We start from the raw sequence: 21,214 nt of genomic DNA on the forward strand, positions 1-21,214 counted from the left end.
CACAAATTGGATTAGTGATTGCATTTTGAACTTTTTTAAATCTTCTTTTTTCAGTGAGCCATTTCTACTTAAAATTTTGTTTATTTCTTTCTGAAAGGAAGAAGATTTCTCTCCCCATGTCGGCTGTAGTCTGCCTCTGGCTTCGGCACCTTCCCAGCCTTGAAAAAGCAATGCTGCATCTTTTTGAAAAGCTAATCTCCAGTGAGAGAAATTGTCTGAGAAGGATCGAATGCTTTATAAAAGATTCATCGCTGGTACGTGCTGGGTTTTGATGAAGGGAAAAATCCTTGAAGGAGATGCTGGGAATCATTTCTTTTAGTCAGAGAATGAAAGGGGGGGATGTAAACAGAAGAGCAATTGGAACCTTTATAAATAATCATGTATTTACATTTTATTTTTGAAATCTCTAACATGGGGGCTTTTCTGCATCCTTGGAGCATGCAGGGAGAGATCTGAGGTTTACTTGATTGATATGCTGTATATCACATGTTCACAAGAATTGACATTTGCACAACAGACTTTTAAAAACAGTATTTCTTATTTCAGCATAGAAAATAAGTTTTGGAAATGAACTTATGGGTAAGTAAGAGAAAGAATCAATTAAAAACATTCAAAAAATAAACTTGTAGCTCTTCACTAGAGGAAAGATGAAATACTCAAGAGACACAAAACCCCAGAAAAATGGTTAAAGCAGCAGAACCAGCTAAGACTTCTGTAAGTTTTCTTTTGGTGTGAGGCCACCTGCCTTCACCCTCCACTGTGCGGTGGCACCCGGCTCCCTTCCTGCTCAGGACTGTGCAGCTGGGGACTCCAGCCCACGTGGACATCCACCTCCTGGCCCGGTGTCTGGCACCCTGGGATCTCAGTGGCCCTCGCCACCACTGACTCGCCAGTCATCTTCCTTTGTGGGAGGCAGCTCTGTGGGATTGGAGCACATTTTGTAAGGACAGGAATAAAGACCAAGGCACCCTGAAAAAATGATTCAGAAACCTGCAGGTGCCATGGTGCCGCAGCCTCTGTCTTCCAGGAGCTCCAGTGGACTCTGCCCTTTTTCCCTTTAGCTTTCGTAACCTGCAGGGATGTGGCACAGAGATTGCCTTCCACCTCTTCCTGCTTCCTGCAAGTGGAGAAAGTGAGTTCCAAGAGCCACAGTGAACAGTCCGGTCTTTAGCTGGTGGCCGGGACACTGGGAAGGAGGGAGTGTTCACCCTCACCCTTGAGCTGAGACTGAGGAAGTCCCTGAGGTTGGCTGTGCGCACTTGTCCTGAGCTCATACAACCCCTACCTCCTAGAGGCCTTCAACTTGTTTAGTTCAGTTGGGACTTCTGTGTTCTTTCTTTCTCTTTCTAGTTGGAGACTGTTTAAGGAAATCCTAATGGAATCAGTTGCCTTCCTCCTCAATCCCGTTTCTCCCCTTGTTTCATGGCCCCTTTCACCCTTCCCCTTGGCCTCCCAGAGCAATGTGCATAGGGTTGCAGGTGCTGACAGCCACGCTGCTTTCACCTGTACCTCAGGCTGCACTCACTAATCCCACCTGACTTGAAAGTTTACCACGATAGAAGAGAAAGGAAGACGTGTATATTAAGACTGAGAGAGCCCAAACAGATTTCTTAAGGATAATTACTACCTAACTTTACCATCCAAAAAGAGTCGTATATTAAGGCAAGAAATCGGAATGCACCTTATTTTAAAATGGTTGCAGTACAATTCAAAATAAATCATGACTTCCAGAAGCCCTCTGACAGCCCATTCCTGGTGATTCAAGGTCATAAATTACCTTTATTGTCTGCTAAATCTATTTCTAACTTACATGTGCGTACTAGGATTTCAGTTTCTCTGGTCCCTTTTCAGTGGCAAAATAATAGTAACTGGGTTATGTGCTTGTTCCCAGGGTGCTTATGACATTTTCCTTAAGTCTTCTCCCTACTGAAAAATTCTAGTCCCATTGCCTTTTTTCCAGCCTTTCCTTAATCCTTGGATTCGTCTCTGAACCTTCTCCATGTCCTTTTTGCCTGTGGCCCTCATGCCTGAGCAGCACTGTGGTGAGCACGGCAGATGCAAGACAGAGAACGCAGGCCGTCCCATTGCACATAACTGTATAATGCTCAGTCTCCAGTTTGTAGTTTACAGTAATCTCCCACGAGTCACACAGCTTTGAAGTCAGTTGACTTACAAAAGCTTTTACCGGGATCATGTGTGCAGAAATTCAGAGCTTCTATTATGGCTAAAGGGAGATTCTAGAGGGTGTTATTTGGTTTAATTTATTGTGGCATTGGCAGGATGTGACCTCTCTGTGCCTCATGGTTCAAGGAGGTAATTACAATACAGACGATGGCTGGAAGCCCCTGATTGGTGTGGGCTGTTCTCCTCAGCATCCTGGGCCTGCAGTGCCAGAAAGCCAGGCAGGTTGGAATAGGCCTGTGACGTGGCTAAGTGATTGCAGGGGTAACCTGAAGAGCCTGCTTCCTAATTGCATCATCTGATTCATTTATCGCAGTGCAGTATCTTGGTGCAGTGACAGGACTGTACGGAAGTATCAGAGAGATCTCTAAGACTCAGATAGCACGAGACTGCTGCGCTGTGCTCCAGAGGAAACCTGATGCCTATTACATTAGAGTTGGATTCTGAGAGTAATTAAAGTGTGATGGTCTACATAACTTGTGTTTTATATAGAGCACTGTTAATTATATTTCTCTCTCTTGGGACTATCCAGAATGAGTCCTGGAAATTCTATAGTTACCAAAATTTAACAAAAAGAAAAGATAAAAGTGTGGTACAGGTTGTACAAAGTGAAATGACCTTCCCAAATGTTCTTTGGCCTCTTGGACTCGCAGGTCTGATATTTTCCATTAAGACCATGAATAATGAGGGATTAGTCTCGTATTACCTGAGTTCCAAATGACTATGTATGTATTTAACATCTAAAATAAAAGAGAAGTTTTCAAAGCCCGTTCACTTTTGAGGCTTCCCCTTTGGCTTCCGTGTGGTGGACTGGACTGCCCTCAAGTCATGCTGTCTGCCACAGTGGGTAGCTCCTACATCAAGCGAGCCCTAGATTGTCATTTACTGTACAGACTGAAACGTTTCAAAAGCAGATGGTCTTGTGTTTTCCTTGACAGCATGGGCACAGGAAGACCATAATCCATAGCTTCAGACCTGACCTTAAAAACTGATGTCACCGACAGCAGTGAAAGCCACTTGTTAATTATGCAGCCTTCTTGGTATTGTTCAGTTTCCCAAAGCTGGCCCCAAATTAGAAGCATGTTATGTTTTCCAGTTACAATTCTGTTTGTGGAGCCCAGAAAGCTATTGTTTGGATTCCACATTGGAATGAAAAGTGCCTGCAGGGTGTCAGGGTGGCACTGTGCTTGGCTGGCAAGCTGCATGCCAGGGCCGGAAGGTACCCGATTCCCATGCCCTCCCATTTGCCGGCAGAGCCTGCCCGCAGCTGGGTCCAGAGGAGCTAGCCTCACCTTCCCAGGCAGACTTGTCCCCAAAAGAAAGGAGCAGAGGAGGCGCCCAGGAGGCAGAGTTGTTTCTGCTAAGATTTGATATCAGAATATGCTTCATTTTCTCTCCTACCTAAAAATCTTTATGGCTGAATTCCAAAGATTACTTTATCTAATAAGAACTTAAGACTAAAAAGCATCTAGATACCTCAGTATCCTCCTCGATATGGGATAGGTTGTGTTTTTTTCCCTCATTTTCCAGGTAGCAATTGTAGCACTTCAGAAAGAAAAAGAAACTTCCTTTACACAGACTCCCAATGTGCAGCTCCTCGTTGGTAAAATATTGTGCTGAAGAGTTCACTCTACATCCTGGGTAATATTGTCAGTTTGCTGTGCTTAAATAGCTTTCCACTAACATGCCAGGGTTTTCTTTTCCTGCTTTTTCAGTCTTTTCAGCACTTCCTTTTGAGCTCTTTAATGTGGTGCATGTAATTGAACAAGAGCTGAAGTAGATAATTTAGCAGTAGTCCAGTAGTGCTGGCTGATGTGTGGGGCTAAAAGCTGGGAGGTTCTGCGTCTTGGACTGGAGTTGCACTTTCCAGAATTAGCCTCAGGGGGGCACCAGATCCTCCAGCATCGTCTCTGTGAAGAAAGAGGCCCACATTGCAAGTTTCCTTGCAATGGAATTGCAGTTGGAATTGCAGTTGGGGATACAGACCTTGTGGCCAGAGATGAAGGGAGAGAGGAAAAAACCCAAAAACAAAGCAGGGGTGGACGTAGGGGTCATTGCCACTCAGGCTGAGCTGTGAAGCAGCAGGGAGCTGAGGAGCTTTCTTCCGGCTTGGGCTACTCGGGCTAATTGGATAGAGGCCACTGGGCAAGGCTAGAAGGACTTCAGGTGGGGGAGGGGTGCTGGGCATCCTCTGTGTCCAAACACAGAGGAGAGCATATGTAAATTTAAGACGCAAAAGTACATTTGGTACTTGTTAAGTTCTTAAGCCCAGGAATGACAGATTTATCACTAATTAAACAATAATTGCATTATGGAGTACTGAAAAAATTGTTTGTGTATAAACAACATCTGGTAAAGATTAAAAAGAAAGAATAATTTTTCCGAGCTCAAATTTGTTAAAAGAAACCTGAATGTTTTAAAACAAAATAGATCTGAAAATGTAAAAGGGATATTTAGAGTCTTATATTTAGTATTTTGAAAATAGAAAAGAAGCAAATGGCATAATAAAAACTACATATTTATAAAGGTGCCTCATTGTACATGATAGATGTGAAGGTTTTGTATAAATAGGTTTTTCTCAAGCCACATCATTTTTCAATTCAGTAGAGGAGTTCACTGATGAAATGACTCTTATGAAGAATCTTCTTTTTAAGAAGAATGGTATTCTGTGGTGAATATGCACATATTAACAACAAGGGCTTCCCACTGTGGAGAGAACAGTGGCTCAGAAACAGCTACACAGTGGGACGGGATTGTCTGGCTGCTGGGTAAACTGGAGGGAAGCTGCCTATCAGCTGATTCTTTAAATGACCCATTTCCTAAGTAAATATTTAAGCTACATGCAAGTACATGAAAATATCAGGAAAGAATCTATTCCAGGCTTAATGAACTTCAGCTTCTCTGTCATCTGCTATTTCCTTCTTTATTTTTAAGGTGAATATACCTATGAAAGGTGATAGATGGAAAGTCCTTGATAATTTTTTCTGTTCCTTCACTGCCTTTTTATTTTTTCTAAAAGGGATTTGCTTTTGTCTGTGAATTACCTTAAATCATAGTCTAATTTCCCTTTTTGGTTTGTTTTCTGTCCCTCTCCTTTTCCCTATTCTTTCTCTCTCTCTCTCTCTCTCACACACACACACACACACACACACAGAATTAGCAAATGACAGAAAAAAAGAAATGCTTCTTCCTGAGAATTCTGTTCTTCTGTGTTCTTAGGCCTCTTTCAAGTGGCAAGTGGCTTGTAATAATCATTGGTGAGTTGGTATGAAAATAACAGCTTAAGTAAACATCAAGGACCGGGCACAAGAGCCTGTGTAATTTGCACAGTTCATGGTGCAGAGTGACAAGTTGGCCTCTCCCTTGCCTCTCCTCCAAAACAGACATTGAGACCATGGTTATTGTGTGTTGATTCCATGTTGACTTTGTCTTCCCTTGTGTTTTGAGGGTTGAAGATGGGCTGTCTTTCTAGGTGGAGGGGAGATAAACAATGCAGTTCTGGGTAGCCATGAGGGGAGATCAGAGGGAAAGCTCTTGTTAGCCCAAGGGGATGCACACCTAGCAGAACAATCGGGTCTATACAAGAGGGAAGGCAGAACCCAGAGCTCTCCATCTTCGCCCCCTAGTCATCCTGGGCATTCAGTGAAAAGACTGGGGGAGATAGGGAGGGAAGGACAAGACTCATGTTATTGAAGACCTCTGCTGACGTAGCTCCCCTCGAGTTGAAATGATCTGCCCGTGGAAATCGTTAGGCCAGATGGAGAAGAGACAGCTTGAGAAGGAACAGATTTTGGTAGGATGGAGAAAAACAAACAGATGGAAACCACAAAAGGTTTATTTTCTTTCCTCGCTTTTATAGAAAAATAATGGCCCTAGTCATGGGGTTTCAGAGCCCTGGGTTGCAGTGTGACCTCTGGTGTGTTACTGGAGTGCCCCCACCTTACAAATAAAACAGGATCAGAGGTTAGATGCCTGCGTCATCACTCATGAAGATGCTACAGAGATTTAGGGGGGAAGATACAGCTTCCAAAGAAGCGTGTATTAAAACCTTAATTCTGTTTGGAAGATTATCTTCCAAAATAGCTTAAGATTGCTTTTGTGATTTGATGTTGCTGGGACATATGCCTGACCTGTAGTACTCCAGTCCTCATGAGGGGACTCACTGACCCTGAAATTATGTGCTCAGAAAGTATAAAGAGTCTCATTTTAAAAGCCATCGGTGAGGGGTGCAGATGAGAAGGAGCAGTTCACAGCTGTAGGGTGGCAAAGGAGACTGTTTTTTTTCTTTTTTTTTTTTTTGGTGAGGTCAGGAGATTGAGACCATCCTGGCCAACACGGTGAAACCCCATCCCTACTAAAAGTACAAAAATTAGCCGGGTGTCGTGGCACGCACCTGTAATCCCAGCTACTCGGGAGGCTGAGGCAGGAGAATCGTTTGAACCCAGGAGTCAGAGGTTGCAGTGAGCCAAGATCGCCACTGCACTCCAGCCTGGCAACAGAATGAGACCCTGTCTCAAAAAAAAAAAAAAGATTGGTTTTCAAATCAAAATGCCTGCCGTTGCTGTTTCTGCAGGTTCCCCTGCCTCCTGGCCTCTTACCTGTTTTAAAAGCTAAAATGGGTTGTGGAAGCAGGCTGAGAGTAGCCAAAGGTCTGAAATATTTGGAAAGAAAGAAATCTAAGAGGAGAGTCCATCTGTATGGGGAAGAACAAGCAGATTCCACACAGCCAGCAGGCATTTAAAACATTGGATTGAGCAATTTTGCTAGAAAACAGCGCACAGAAGAGGAGCATATCTAAACTCTTACTCTCTTCTAACAAACTGAGTTAGAGCTGTCTTCCTTGCTCCCCCAGTGGTTTTCATGGTAGCCCTAATCTACATCTGATCATCATTTTCTTTGCTGTTTGGAAATCCCTATAATTAGTATTGAATGATTCTCTACTAGCATCAAACCTATAGAATGGCTCTGGGATAGTTTGACCATTTAGAAAAAAGAAATTCAATTTTACCATTTTCAAGTTTGATCTTATTTTCTATCAACGCATTTCCAAGCTCTTATCTGTCTGCCTGTGGGCACATAATAGTGCTATTTGATCTTAAACACTCTTATTCAATAGGCATGTTGTTGTACAAACTTTGAAAATTGCTGTGGCAAACTTAGATGAATCACATTTCTTCAAGACATACGGTTGCTTTTCCCTTGTTTTATTTTTTCATTATGAATACACAGAAACTTTTATATTTTCCGTGCTTATATCCAGTGACCTCTTAATAACTGTTGTTATTTACAGTGAGACTGGGCAGCAGGAGATTAACTGACATGCCTAAGTTCGAAGCCACGAAATAACCTGCCTCTCCTCTCTTGAACCGTGGTCCTGCCAAATTATTTTCTTGCATAGATAATGAATTTATCTGTAAGAATTTCAAGTTGGTTACTTTTAGATAAAAATGCACATCAGTGAAGGATGAGGGAGCATAGATTATTTAAAGAATAGGACATTTTAACTTGCAAATTAGAAATCTTGAAATAATTCAAAGGAGATTATCCTGTCCTGAAGAAGTGGCAGAGCTCCTGCCTGGAGCCCGGCGGGTCCAGCAGTGCTGGCGAGTGGACGCTAGATGGCGCGGGCTCAATGTCATCGGGGAGGCCGTGAGGAGGCGCAGTGCTGCCTCAGTGTGATCCAGGGCACGGGCAGAGCAGAGCACCCCCTTTTTTCTTGCTGAGGGGGGGCCTGTGAACAGTGTTTCCCAAAGCTAGTCATATCAAATGCACTCTGACTTGAATTTACGATAGCGCCTGATCCACTAACATGTGAATGCTGCTATGAAGCAGGGGTTCCCGCCCCCGGGGCGCACAGCGGAGGGGAGCCCCGAGCCTTCCCGCCGGCACCTGCCCCTGTCAGAGCAGCGGGCTTCGCTTCCCACGGAACCAGAGCCCCATCGTGACTGCGCATGCCTGGAATTGGGTTGTCCTCTGATGATCTTAGGGGCAACCGTTTCATCCCAAAACCATCTCCCCATCCCCATCTGTGGAAACATTGCCTTCCAAGAAACCGGTCCCTGGTGCCAAAAAGGTTACGGACCCTGCTGTAAAGGATCTGTTTTGGAACACAAATGGGCATTTTCATCTGGCATCGTCTCATACTTTGAGCTCTGGCCAAAAAGATAGGGAACCAGGGACTGGGCCAGTGAAGCTCCCCCCAGCTCCCAGGGCTACCGGAGGCCAGCTTCTGCAGACTCAGATAATCAGAACCCATCACCGAAATATTCAAGGAGAAATTAGGTACCTTTTATTCTTCTTCATGAACCCCCTGTAACTCATCTTAACGCAAGCTGTTAAGTGCACTAAGATGCGATGTGATTTAGTCCAGCATGGTAGTGGTCACTAGTTTGCCAATAATAATTCTAAGTTATTATGTACCCATTACCGAATAAACAGGCTGCAGGCACGGGCCTGACCTCGAGGCACATCTAGCCATTTGAGGAGGTCACACAGGCAGACTTCAGTAGAACTGGCAGTACAGGCAGGCTCCACGGCATGCAGGCAGAGGGATGTTTAAAGTTTCTCTTAATACCCATTGATTCTGAATTATGGATCGCCTGAGCTTTTATAGAAAATGTGGGACATACAGGAGTATACAGAGGAATAAGCTTCCTGTAACCCCTGCCCAGGGAGACCACCGTCTGCACTAGTATGTGGGGCGTTTTCAGTACAGCAGTGGTTCTTTTTTCTAACCAAAAGGAGTATGCCAGTTTTCTGGACATCAGCAGTTCCCAATAACTCCTTTGGCTGATAATAGCAAGTTTCTGAGAAAGTGCTTGCGATATTTCACATTCTCGTGGTCTTCTCCTTTTACAGCCTCAAGCAGCCTGCCACCCTGCCATATTCCGGGTTGTTGATGAGATGTTCAGGTAAATGTTACACAGTTTCTTCTAGTAATTGATGTAAAAAAGGTTCCATCTCCAAACATGAATCAGAAAATGTTGTGGTAGTCTCTGGCTGTACCACGGGGAAATGAAAGTTTCTGATTCCCTCCTATTCCTCTGAGCTTTTTGGTAATTAGAGGTAAAAACTCAAAAATCAGTGTAAATTTAAAGGCCAGTGCCTAAGAATTAAGATAACTTTATTTTCTTTAGCCTTTAAAGATTATAATAATAGAAACACAGAATTAAGTTAGATATTAATGTCATGAAATATTCACGTAGGATTTTTCTCAGCTTAGAATAAAGGGTAGCAATATACTCCCTTCACCACATGAGGGCTGACCAATATTTTTAAAAGACTTTAAAGCTAAAGAAAGCCAAAAAAATAAAAGTCATTCTTAACAGAGCTCTTCTGAAAGGCAAAATACACCATGCATGTTCTCTTACAACACATTACACTTTTATTTTGAAAATACGAGTACTTCTTGGGAAATGCATTAGATTTACAGACGGCAAGAGACAGCCATGAAGCTGAGCTGTGGCTGGCAGTTAGTGGGAGTTTTAAACATGGAGTACTAAGACTGGACGCCCCTGGGGAGCTTGTCACCTGGGAGTGTCCCAGTCCCTCTTCCGGGGGAGCCCATATCAGCTCTCTTTCTAGCCCCTCCCACCTAACACACAGCAGCAGAGGCTGCAGGGCAGACTGCAGACTTTGGGGAAAGGAATTTTTACTGTAACAATAACTCGTCAGTAGTCAGAATAGTGTTTGGGGTTTAAAGCTAGCAAAATTTGAGAGTTTTTTGTTTGTTTTATTTTGTTTTTTTTTTTTTGCTTAAACAAACATAAAGAAAAATTAATTGTATGAAAATGCATGGAAATGAAACCAGGTACACACAGATTATTTTCCTACTTTGCTGGGTGGATGGACCAATCCATTTTACCCTTTGAGCAGCTTTGTCTCCACTTGTGAAAGCAAAATGTTGATGTTGCGTGTCCAGGCATACAATACAAAAATATTTGTACAGAGTATGCAAGCCTGTGTGGAAGGGATTTGCATTGCTTAATAATTTAAGAACCAAGAAAGAGAGCTCTGCACATTGCAATTTTAAAGAAAAGATAACAGGGAGCAACAGATTTATCCTGTTTTCACACAAGGACTGAAATCTGATGAGATACTGCTGAAGCTTGTGGCACAAAAAAAGTGTTTCTACTCTTCCTTATACAGTGCAGGTTTTCATGTTTGCCGGATTACTCGTTAAACGTGTTCTGATCTGACTTTGCATTGTTCAGGTGTGCTCTCCTGGAAACCGATGGGGCCCCGGAAATCATAGCCACTATTCAGGTGTTTACCCAGTGCTTTGTAGAAGCTCTGGAGAAAGAAAGCAAGCAGGTTTGTTCTATCACATATATAACTCATTCATCCCAGAGAGTAAGAGGCTGTTGAGAGTATTTTGGACAAGAGCACTTTATTTTCAGTAATTTTGATGGACTGTTTTGCTCACAAAGAAAGGTTCCTAATCAGTGCCCCAACAAAGGTTAAGCCATTTTAACTTAACATAAATCAAGCTCTGTCTGCCCTGTGCCCTGATACCCAGAAGCATCTGTCTACTGTTGTGTCTGAGAACTCTGTCATGCCAGCATGCATGGCCCTGGAGGACGGCTCTTCCTGGCCCTGTGTTGTGCGCTGTCTGCCGAGCGGGACACTGCCCTCTGGCTGCATCTGAGCCTCCCAGGTCAACAAGAGGCACCCTGGGGTCTATATGGCATGTGATTAATAGGAAAGGGCACTTACTACAAAGCAGTCCTGGACATTGTTAATTATTAGCATCTTTATTCTTATCAGAGACCCAAATGTGAATTGGATTCCAGGAAAGGAGGTGGTAAAAGTGACCCTGGGAAAGGCTTGACTAACTAGAAGAGGAGTGAGGAAGGGCAGTGAGTGGGAGGTGTGTGTGAGTCAGTAAACCAGAGGCCAGGCCCGAACCCTGCAGAAGATTGTGCTCCAGGTCCCCAGCAGCAGAGGCTGGGCAACAGCTGCCAAGAGTCAATGACCAATTAGAGGGACCTCGTGAAACAGGAACCTTTGCTACCAGAGAGCTTTCACCTTTCAGCATTGTATTTGGCCTTGATTTCTAACGGCCACAGAAGTAATGTTTATGGGACACATTGCCTGTCGAGAGTGGTGCTGGTCCGGTGCATCTCATCTGTAGAGTATGTCATGGCCCCTGTGAAGCTCTCCGCAGTTTGACTTCCGAGAGCAGAGCTACAATGCTTGGCTCCACCAGATCACAACCCCCGCCAATGTCAAATAGGTCTCTCAGGTTTTAGCCAATATTTCTATTTTTTTTTTTTTTTGAGAGAAGGTTTCACTCTGTCACCCAGGCTGGAGTACAGTGATGTGATCTCAGTTTACTGCAGTTGCAACCCCCCAAGCTTAGGTGATCCTCACACTTTAGCCCCCATGAGTAGCTGGGACCACAGGTGCATGCCACCACTCATGGCTACTTTTTGTATTTTTTTATTAAGTAGAATTTCCATTTTATTTTTCTTGAGAGAATAGTCCGTCTTCAGTCTTTAAGGACTCAACTCCTTACGTGGGCTTTGGTGGGGGTCGTGGGGCAGCATCCGCAGGTCTAAATTGGGGTGGGGGTGTTCAGTCCTTGTGGGCTTCACGAGATCGATTCCTGACTACTTTGCTGTGAATTGCACAACTCAGACAGTAATGTAGCTTCACATACAGCTTGGGAAGCACATAGGCATCAAAGACGCTCGCTTCAGAAATGTCTCTGACTGCTGCAGCCTCCACTATGTTTCCAGTGACGAATTTCTTAATGGCCTTGTCTTTGGGCACACATTGAGCACAGTTCATGCAGCAAATAGGCTGCACGTGGCCGCGGCCCTTTTTGGCACGACCGTTGTTCCTTCTTTTTTTCGTCATATTGGAGGCATGGACTGGAGGGAGCACTAATTTTTGTATTTTTATTAGAGATGGGGTTTCACCATGTTGCCCAGGCTGTTCTCAACCTCTGGGGCTCAAGCGAGCTTCCCACCTTGGCCTCCCAAAGTGCTGGGGTTACAGGTGTGAGCCACCACACCCAGCCTGTTTCTGCTTTTTAAAGCAACAGTAAATACATATTTATTTTATTTTTTGAGACAGGCTGTCACTCTGTCGCCCAGGCTGGAGTGCAGTAGTATGATCATGGCTCACTGCAGCCTTTGGCTTCTTAGGCTCAAGCGATCCCCCCACCTCAGCCTCCCAAGTAGTTGGAACCACAGGTTCAAGCCACCACGCCAAGCTAATTTTTAAATGTTTTTTGTAGAGATAGTCTCTCTGTTGCTCAGGCTGGTCTCGAACAGCTGGGTTCAAGGGAACCTCCCACCTTGGCCTCCCAAGGTGCTTGGATTCCAGGCTTGAGCCACTGTGCCTGGCCAACAGTAAATATTTGTGATTTATTTTTTCCCACCCTCACTTTCCCTGGAGAAGTAAGCTGGGCTGTAGCAATATGCGCTATCCGTCGTCCCACCTGGAATTTTGGAGGTGGCTCAGCTGGAAGGCACAGCTGGCCCTCACGGTTATTTTGAGCCTAACTGTAAATGTCGCTGAGCCTCCCTTGTGCATTCTTTGTAGACCCCATTAGGAACGGGCCTCTGGGGAGTCTCACCTGTGGCCTCGCGGAGCACACCTGGGTTGAAGCAGAGGCCGCGGAGGAGTGCCACTGTGCTCTTTAGGGTTAGCTCGCGCCTGTTTTTCTTCTTAGCTTCACCCTCAGCCTCTGTGTTGGCCGTGGGCACTATGGATTGGGACTGATGTTGCAGTTGCTTTTAATTGAGACTAGTACCCTGACCAGGAATACATATCTAAGGACGTGGGACCACACACTGGGTCCTGGTGTGAGGCAGGGCAGGGATCCAAAAACAGGAATTCACCACCCTCACCTTCAGCTCAACAAAGGAAAGCAAAGTCTCTTTGCTTTGCCGATGCCTGCATAGGTATCTGTTAGTTTATTTCTCTTCCTAGAGCTGTTCCTGAGTGCCTGCCTTTTTAACTGATGGCCATCCACATCTGTTGACCCTCTGCCTTCTTAAGTGTCCATTTTTAGCTAATCAAAACCCTTCATGTCATATTTGGTAGATGCATGACCCTCTTTTCTCTCTGTGTTTTATTCATTAATTCCTTCTTAATAAAATGAATATCTGTAAACCTGATATCTAATAATCTGAATATGTGTCTATCCACGTGCTCCTCCCTGCCTCTCTCCCTCCAGGTAACCTCTGGTTTGAATTTTATGTGCCGGGTGCAGTGGCTCACTCCTGTAATCCCAGCACTTTGGGAGATCGAGGCAGGCGGGTCACAAGGTCAGGAGATCGAGGCCATTCTGGCTAACACAGTGAAACCCTGTCTCTACTAAAAATACAAAAAAATTAGCCGGGCGTGGTGGCGGGCGCCTGTAGTCCCAGCTACTCGGGAGGCTGAGGCAGGAGAATGGCATGAACCCGGAAGGCGGAGCTTGCAGTGAGCCGAGATTGCGCCACTGCACTCCAGCCTGGGCGACAGAGCGAGACTCCATCTCCAAAAAAAAAAAAAAAAATGAATTTTATGTTTATTATCCCTTTGCTCTTTCTGAAGGTAGTTTGATCACATACATATGACTGCCTAAACAATGTTTTGTTTAGTTTTGATTGTTTTTGCACTTTATAAAACAAACAGGAGCAGCATACTCTGCAATCTTTTGAGACTTGCTTTTCCACTTAGCAAAGACTCCTTGATGTTGCCATGTGTGACTGTGGGGAAGCATAGTCCATTGTGAAAACATACGGCAGTGTAGCCATCCTGCTGCTGGTAGGCACTTGAGATGCTTCCAGGTTTTGTTTTTTATTACAAACGATGTTGCTCTGGATACTCTGGGATGGATACTTAGGAGGGGAAGTGTATTCGGAATGCAAAAGTTCAGCTTTCGTAGATCCTGCCAGACTCATTTCAAAAGTGTTGATGCCCATTTGCACTTCCTGCAACAGTTTATGAGTGATCCCATAAATCCACATTCTCTCCCATCATCAGAAGCACTCACATCAGTGCTTCTTACCCTTTCCTCTTGCCCCTGTTCTGTTTGGAGGACACAGTCAGCTCCATCAATATGCCCTATCAGACAGTAGGCAGAAATTGAGATGGGTGTGACAAGCCACTTTTTCTAGCCTGCACTGTGGCTCAGTAGAGCCAGTCAGGTCAGTTTCTGGTTGCAGCCATGACAGCATCTGGTAATGAGCTAGATTAAATCTCCCACATATAAAAATGATAAACTCCAGGCAAAGTATTTTTAAAAATCTATTTGAAGGCACTACAGAGCACCTGAAAAAGTGGACAGAAACTGGAGGCCATCAGCCCTTTAAAGGGACACCACACTGAGAGGTCTCCTGCCTCCCCCCAGCTGCCCTCATGTGAGGTTGGAAGGCAGTGTGGGGCCGGGGGAGGGCCAGAACTTGGTACAATCTGATTGACTTAAGGTGCCAAAAAATAGAAATGTAAGCTGACAAAGGAACAAAAAATTGAGGGGAAAATAGAAAACCAATGTCAAAAGATAGACCTAAACCCAAAACTACCAACAATGACATTAATTTCAGCAATTAAATGGAAGTTAAATATTCTAGTAAAAAGACAGAAACGTCAGATTGAACAAAAAAACGAAGACCTGGCTGGGCACGGCGGCCCATGCCTGTAATCCCAGCACTTTGGGAGGCCAAGGTGGGAGGATTGCTTGAGTCCAGGAGTTCAAGACCAGCCTGGGCAACATAGTGAGACCCCAGTCTCTACAAAAAAAATAAATAAATAAAAAATTAGCTGGGCATGGTGATGCATGCCTGTAGTCCCAGCTACTCGGGTGGTGAGGTGGGAGGATTGCTTGAGCCCAGAAGGTGGAGGCTGCAGTGAGCCATGATCACACCACTGCACTCCAGCCTGGAAGACAGGGTGAGACGCTGTCTTAAAAAAAAAAAAAAAAGATTTTAAAAGCTATTGTAATCAAGACAGTGAGGTATTGGCAAAAAGACAGCCACAGATCAGAACTGAGTCCAGATATAGACCCATACATATGTGGCCAACTGATTTTTGACAGAGATGCCAAGACAATTCAATGGGGAAAGGAACGTTTTCAACAAATGATGCTGGAATAACTGGATGTCCATATGTAGAAAAATGAACCTCAACTGTTACCTTGTAAAGCACACAACAGTTAATTTGAGAGGATCATGGGCTTCAACAGAAACGTTAGAAAGATAAAGCCCCTAGAGAGAGCATAGGAGAATATATCTGTTTGACACTGAGGTGATCTAAGATTTCTCAGAAGCACTAACCATAGGAAAAAATGGATAAATTAGACCTCATCAGAATTTAAAACTTCTAGGCTGGGGGCATAGCTCACGCCTGGAATCCCAGCACGTTGGGAGCCCCAAGGCAGGAGGATCTCTTGAGCCCAGGAGATGGAGACCAGCCTGGGCAACAAAGTAAGACCTCTTTTCTACAAAAAATACAAAGTTTCGCTGAATGTGGTGGCAGACACCTGTTGTCCTAGCTACTCGGGAGGCTGAGGTGGGAGGATCACTTGAGTCTGGGAGATCAAGGCTTCAGTAAGCTATGATCATGCCACTGCACTCCAGCTTGGGCAACAGAGTGAAACCATATCTCAAAAAATAAGAAAGGAATTTAAAATTTCTGTTCTTTGATAGATATCATTAAGAAACTGAAAAAGCAGGCCAGGCATGGTGGCTCATGCCTGTAATCCTAGCACTTTGCGAGGCTGAGGTGGGTGGATCATGAGGTCAAGAGCTCAAGACCATCCTGGCCAACATGGTGAAACCCTGTCTCTACTAAAAATAAAAAAATTAGCTGGGCGTAGTGGCATGTGCCTTTAGTCCCAGCTACTTGGGAGGCTCAGGCAGGAGAATTGCTTGAACCCGGGAGGTGGAGGTTGCAGGGAGCCAAGATCACACCACTGCACTCCAGCCTGGCAACAGAGCAAGACTCCATCTCAATTAAAAAAAAAAAGATAAGAAAAGAAAGAAGAAACTGAGAAAGCAAGCCGTTAGCTAGGAGAAAATATTTGTAATACATGTATACAACAGAGGACATGTGTCAAGAATATATGAAGATCTCTTATAACTGCCTAAGAAACCAGTTTTTAAAATGGACAAAAGACTTAAATATACACTTTCAAAAAAGATACATAAGTTGGCAGTAGGCACATGAAAATTGTTCGGCGTCATCTGCCATCAGGAAAGTGCAGAGTGAAACAGGTAGGAAAGCAAGCATACATAGGGTTATGTTCCCAGCCACTAGAATGGATGAAATGCTGGGGAGCATGTGGAGCAACTGGAATTCACATACATTGCTGGTGGGCGTAAGATGGTACAACACCAGAAAACCATATGGCCTTACGATGTTAAACAAGCATCTGTCTGTGACCCAGCAATTCCATTCCGATGGCATACCCAGGAGAAACAGAAACACATGTCCACGAAAAGACATATGTATGCATGTTAACTACAGCTTTATTCATGACAGCCCCAAACTGGAAGCAGCCCAAATGCACATCAAGAGGAGAATGCCTAAACAGACTATGGCATATTCATACAATTCAGACTACTTCTGAGCAATAAAAACAGAATGATCTACTCGCACACAATAACATGCTTAATCTTTAAAAAAATATGTTGAGCCCAAGAAGCCAGACACAAAGGAAAACATACTTTATGTTCCCTTTACACAAAATTCAAGAATAAGCAAAACTAATCTCTCTTGTCAAAATCAAAACATTGGTTGCCAGGGTGGGGTGGAGGGAATGATTGTCAAGAATTGGAAGGGGACTTTTTGGCGTAATAGAAATGTGTCTTCACTGGGGTGGTGGTCACATGGATTTGCACATTTACCAAAACCTCATATACTTAAAGCCCATGCACTCCATGCTTTATAGATTTTACCTCAATTTTTACAAAAAGCTTCTGTGCCCCTTGGGGGCGTAGATAGCTGTAGCTCTTTGGCCCTTGAAATGCGAGCACAGTTGTTTTACACTTTTGTTGTTATTTTAAAAACCATGCTGAGCCAGGCTCAGTGGCTCATGACTATAACCCCAGCACTTTGGGGGGCCGAGGCAGGTGGATCTCTTAAGGTGAGGAGTTCAAGACCAGCCTGGCCAACATGGTGAAACCCCATCTCTACTAAAAATGCAAAAATTAGCCAGGTGTGGTGGTGCGTACCTGTAATCCCGGCTACTCGGGAGGCTGAGGCAGGAGAATTATTTGGACCCGGGAGGTGGAGGTTGCAGTGAGCTGAGATTGTGCCTCTGCACTGCAGCCTGCGCAACAGAAGGAGACTCCATCTCAATTAAAAAAAAAAAAGCCGGGCACGGTGGCTCACACCTGTAATCCCCATACTTTGGGAGGCTGAGGCGGCCAGATCATCTGAGGTCAGGAGTTTGAGACCAGCCTGACCAACATGGAGAAACCCTGTCTCTACTAAACATACAAAATTAGTGGTGCTTGGTGGCGCATGCCTGTAATCCCAGCTACTTGGGAGACTGAGGGAGGAGAATCACTTGAACCTGGGAGCCAGAGGTTGCGGTGAGCTGAGATCGCGCCATTGCATTCCAGCCTGGGCAACAAGAGCAAAACTCCGTTTCAAAAAAAAAAAAAAAATGCTGAAATACCTAACATCTCACAACTGCTTTGGCAAGTCTTTCCAAAATAGAAGATTTATTTGTATAATTGGGTTCATGTGAGGTAGAACTCATAAAGACATCAAGAGCATAACGTTATTATTTTTCTTAAGTCCCAGAAGGTGACTTTAAAAAGGTTAATTATTCTGAAAAATATGAGGTTATTGGGAGCTTATTTTTCAAAAAATAAATGTTTAAGGAAGTGTTCTGACCATGTTAGTACTGGTGGGTCTTTTTTGGGCAGAAGACTCGGAGTTTTGTATTTTCCTGACCCCGTTTCAATCTTAATGTTCATGCTCTTTGGATTTTCCATCCTGTGGCAGCTGCGGTTTGCACTCAAGACCTACTTTCCTTACACTTCTCCATCTCTTGCCATGGTGCTGTTGCAAGACCCTCAAGGTGAGTTAGGGTTGACTTTGCCCACATCAGAATGATTTCCTGGGAAGAGCACTGTCAAATTATGACCTCCCCATCAGGCCCTTATCTATAGCATGAGGGAGACAGAACTGGTTATTTCTAAGATCCCTTTAAGCCCCCAGGATCCCACATTCTGTGGATTTTGATATGAGAGTCTGCTTGGCTTCCCAGTTGTGATCACTTACCAAAAGAAGAAAACAAACAACAACAAAAAAAAACCAGTGGCCTCTGGTAGGTTTTGCCAGTCTGCCTCCAGATAACACAGGCTCTGCTGGTGCCAACCAGATCCACCAGATGCCAGGAACAGGCTAAGACTTGGCTGAGTCAGAATAAAACAGTACATTCATTTGCTTTTCATTCTTTCTACTCTGTGCAGCCTTGTTGCAGAAGAAAAGATAAAATGATGGATGAAGCTGAGGAAATGCAGGGGAAGTTTCCCCTAACCAAGCTAAGGGAAGGATTTTGAGAGAGTTCAGTAAGGTGCTTCATCCACAGCCTTTCCTGATATCTTTTGCCAGCCTTCCAAAGGCTATCCAGTTGGGGAAGTGATGGTTCCAGCCTTCATTCGACTGGTGTTGATCCAGGAATGTGGCTGTGAGCTCATGCTTAGGAGACATTTCAGAAATAGAGAATAAGGGCATCCTTTCCCTCTGAGGCCTGAAACCTGACGGAAGGCAGTCCTGACATGGGCACAGGCTGCACCAGGGGCCTTATTGGAGCATGGGAGGAGAGGAGACAGAAGGGGATGAGCCAGTCACATTTCCTTTTTATGCCATTTTGGGCCTGCCTTTTTTCTGAGACTTGAGTAAGTAGATCTGTTTGAGAAATGCAAATGATTCAAAGTTTCAGAGCATTTTACAAAAACTAAATTCCTCTTCCTGTTTCGAGAAGATGTAGGTTCTTGCCCAGGGTGCTCCCCTGACACTGTCCTCTCAGATGCTGGAGCTGGGGGTAGGATCTCTGGGTGACAGTTTTATGAAAATCCTTGGGAAAACTTTATGAACAAGACAGAAAAATGAGGAATTCACTCTCCCAGGGTTCACCTTATGCTTAAGTCAGATCAGCAAAGCCTAAAGTCAGCCAACAGGACGCTGAGTGAGCTCCAGAAAATGTACTGGAGTTGTTAGTGTCTCAGTTTGGAAATAGTACACAAACGGCGAGGTGGTGCATGGGCATGGGCCCAACCCTCTACCTTTCCGTTTGTGTAACTTGTAGATTTATGTCCAAATATAAATAGGTGGCTTCGAGCAGAAGTACAAGAACCTCTTGTGCTGGTTCCTAGAACAGCTGTCTGTATATTACTTTGGGAAACAGTGTTATGGTCACACACTGAAGAAGTGTTTTTTAGTAGCATGATCTTCTATTCATCAGAAATTTATTTCATGCCCATTGTGAAGGCCGGGGGAGGGGTGTAAAAGATGATGGCTTACGAGCCCTGACTGTGTAGACACTACAAGTGGAGGAAATGCGAAATAAACATCTAAATAGCTAGTAAAAAGGAAGGAACAAAAAATGCCTTCAAAAGGCTGTGCTCCAAGGGCCGCGGGAGTTCAGAGGAGGGAGGCACTGGCCTTGTGGAGTAGCAGCGGTTCGTCCATCACTCGCCTTATCTTCCTTGTGTGTTCGATTATAGCATCTATCACTATGTGAAAACTTCTGCAGATGCTGCATAGAACTGCAGATATGTGCTGCTCAGCTGTATTTAAAACCACAGGATGATTGTGAAACCAGAGCAGCTCACTCAAGAAAAGACATTTGTTTGCATAATGCTCACTTATTTTCTTTCCTGGCCTTTTTTTCCGCTGTAAACCTGAAATCATGAATTCATCACAGCCCTAGGAAAGCAGTCAGGCAGTCTATTCCTAATTCCTTGTTGGCTGCTTGACTACAGTCTCCATCTATTTTGAAATCAACACATTAGTGATGGAGGAGTGCGTAGGTAGAAAAGAAGAAACCTAGGGCATCCGCAACCCGGCATTTCCCAGTCTCAGCGGGGGCTGCTTATGCAATCTAGCTACTTCCATGTACCTGAATTCAAAATTACTTGAGGCCAAGCGTGGTGATTAATGCCTGTAATTCCAGCACTTTGGAAGGCCAAGGGGGGAGGATCACTTGAGCCCAGGAATTTGAGACAAGTCTGAGAAACATAGTGAAACCTCATCTCTACAAAAAAATTTTAAAAATAGCCGGGCGTGGTGGTGCACCCCTGTAGTCCCAGCTACTGGGGAGGCTGAGGTAGGAGGATCGCTTGAGCCCAGGAGGTTGGGGCTGCAGTGAACCAGGATCGTACCACTGCACTCCAGCCTCTGACAAAGCAAGATCGTGTCTTAAAACCCCACCAAACTAAATAAAAACATTAGATTCTTTGAGGTTCAGCTCTGTGTGACATGGACAGATCTTACTTCCCCAGGCTTAAGAGATAGGTACTGGCTGGGAAAAGCATGAGAACAGTATTAGGTTCCATGAACCAGAAGTAAAGGGCGTCTCCCAAAGAAAGACTCCTCAGGTCGTCCCTGCAGGTGGTTCCTCATGGGCTTGACATTTCCTCAGTTGCCCTCTGACGTGTCTCTCTCCACCTGCAGATATCCCTCGGGGACACTGGCTCCAGACACTGAAGCATATTTCTGAACTGCTCAGAGAAGCAGTTGAAGACCAGACTCATGGGTGAGCAAACACTGACCACTCCTAAATCTACTTCACACACGGTTTCCCTAGATCCTCATCTGCCCTTTGAGCAGGGCTGACAGAGGAAGGCATTACTGGTCTGGGACCATCACCAAACAGGTGAGCACCATGGTGAAGTGAGAAGTGGAGGAAGCGCATGGCTGCACGGATGGCTTGGAGCAGGTCAGGATGAACAGGCATGCGCATATATGCGTGTGTCAATACCTGTATCGAAACGTTTCTACATAACGTCTGGTTTTAGATTTTGAAATATACAGGCATAACAATAAAAAGAAGAGGCCCTGGAAAAAGCAGCGCCCACCT

The 21,214-nt window shown here is 44.6% G+C and overlaps 2 protein-coding genes across 11 annotated transcripts in view; one reads left to right on the forward strand and one right to left on the reverse strand.

Annotated features, from left to right (window-relative positions):
- The window catches only part of FANCC (FA complementation group C), a 226,300-nt gene that overhangs the window by 185,052 nt on the left and 20,034 nt on the right, over window positions 1-21,214 (forward strand). For 8 of the 10 annotated variants that reach the window (XR_008656597.2, XR_010120015.1, XM_055271845.2 and 5 more), the window contains 5 exons: window positions 98-254; window positions 9,040-9,092; window positions 10,395-10,494; window positions 18,133-18,208; window positions 20,809-20,890. Coding sequence is in view for 8 of the 10 variants with exons in the window: in XM_055271845.2 (XP_055127820.1) it covers window positions 98-254; window positions 9,040-9,092; window positions 10,395-10,494; window positions 18,133-18,208; window positions 20,809-20,890 (468 nt within the window). In the remaining 2 variants the exon portion in view is untranslated. The remainder of the gene's footprint in view (window positions 1-97; window positions 255-9,039; window positions 9,093-10,394; window positions 10,495-18,132; window positions 18,209-20,808; window positions 20,891-21,214) is intronic. The other 2 variants (XM_063636219.1, XM_063636220.1) reach the window with 1 other exon arrangement.
- LOC129479166 (small ribosomal subunit protein eS26-like) lies at window positions 11,662-12,042 on the reverse strand. Its single transcript, XM_055271849.2, has one exon. The coding sequence runs from the start codon at window positions 12,040-12,042 to the stop codon at window positions 11,758-11,760; it is 285 nt and encodes a 94-aa protein (XP_055127824.1). The 3' UTR covers window positions 11,662-11,757.

This window comes from Symphalangus syndactylus, chromosome 3 (genome assembly GCF_028878055.3).
Source record: "Symphalangus syndactylus isolate Jambi chromosome 3, NHGRI_mSymSyn1-v2.1_pri, whole genome shotgun sequence".
Lineage (NCBI taxonomy): Eukaryota > Metazoa > Chordata > Mammalia > Primates > Hylobatidae > Symphalangus > Symphalangus syndactylus.

What these genes read in the sequence shown, in the direction of transcription:
- LOC129479166 (XM_055271849.2), bottom strand. Translation starts at nt 12,042, where the DNA reads ATGACGAAAAAAAGAAGGAACAACGGTCGTGCCAAAAAGGGCCGCGGC.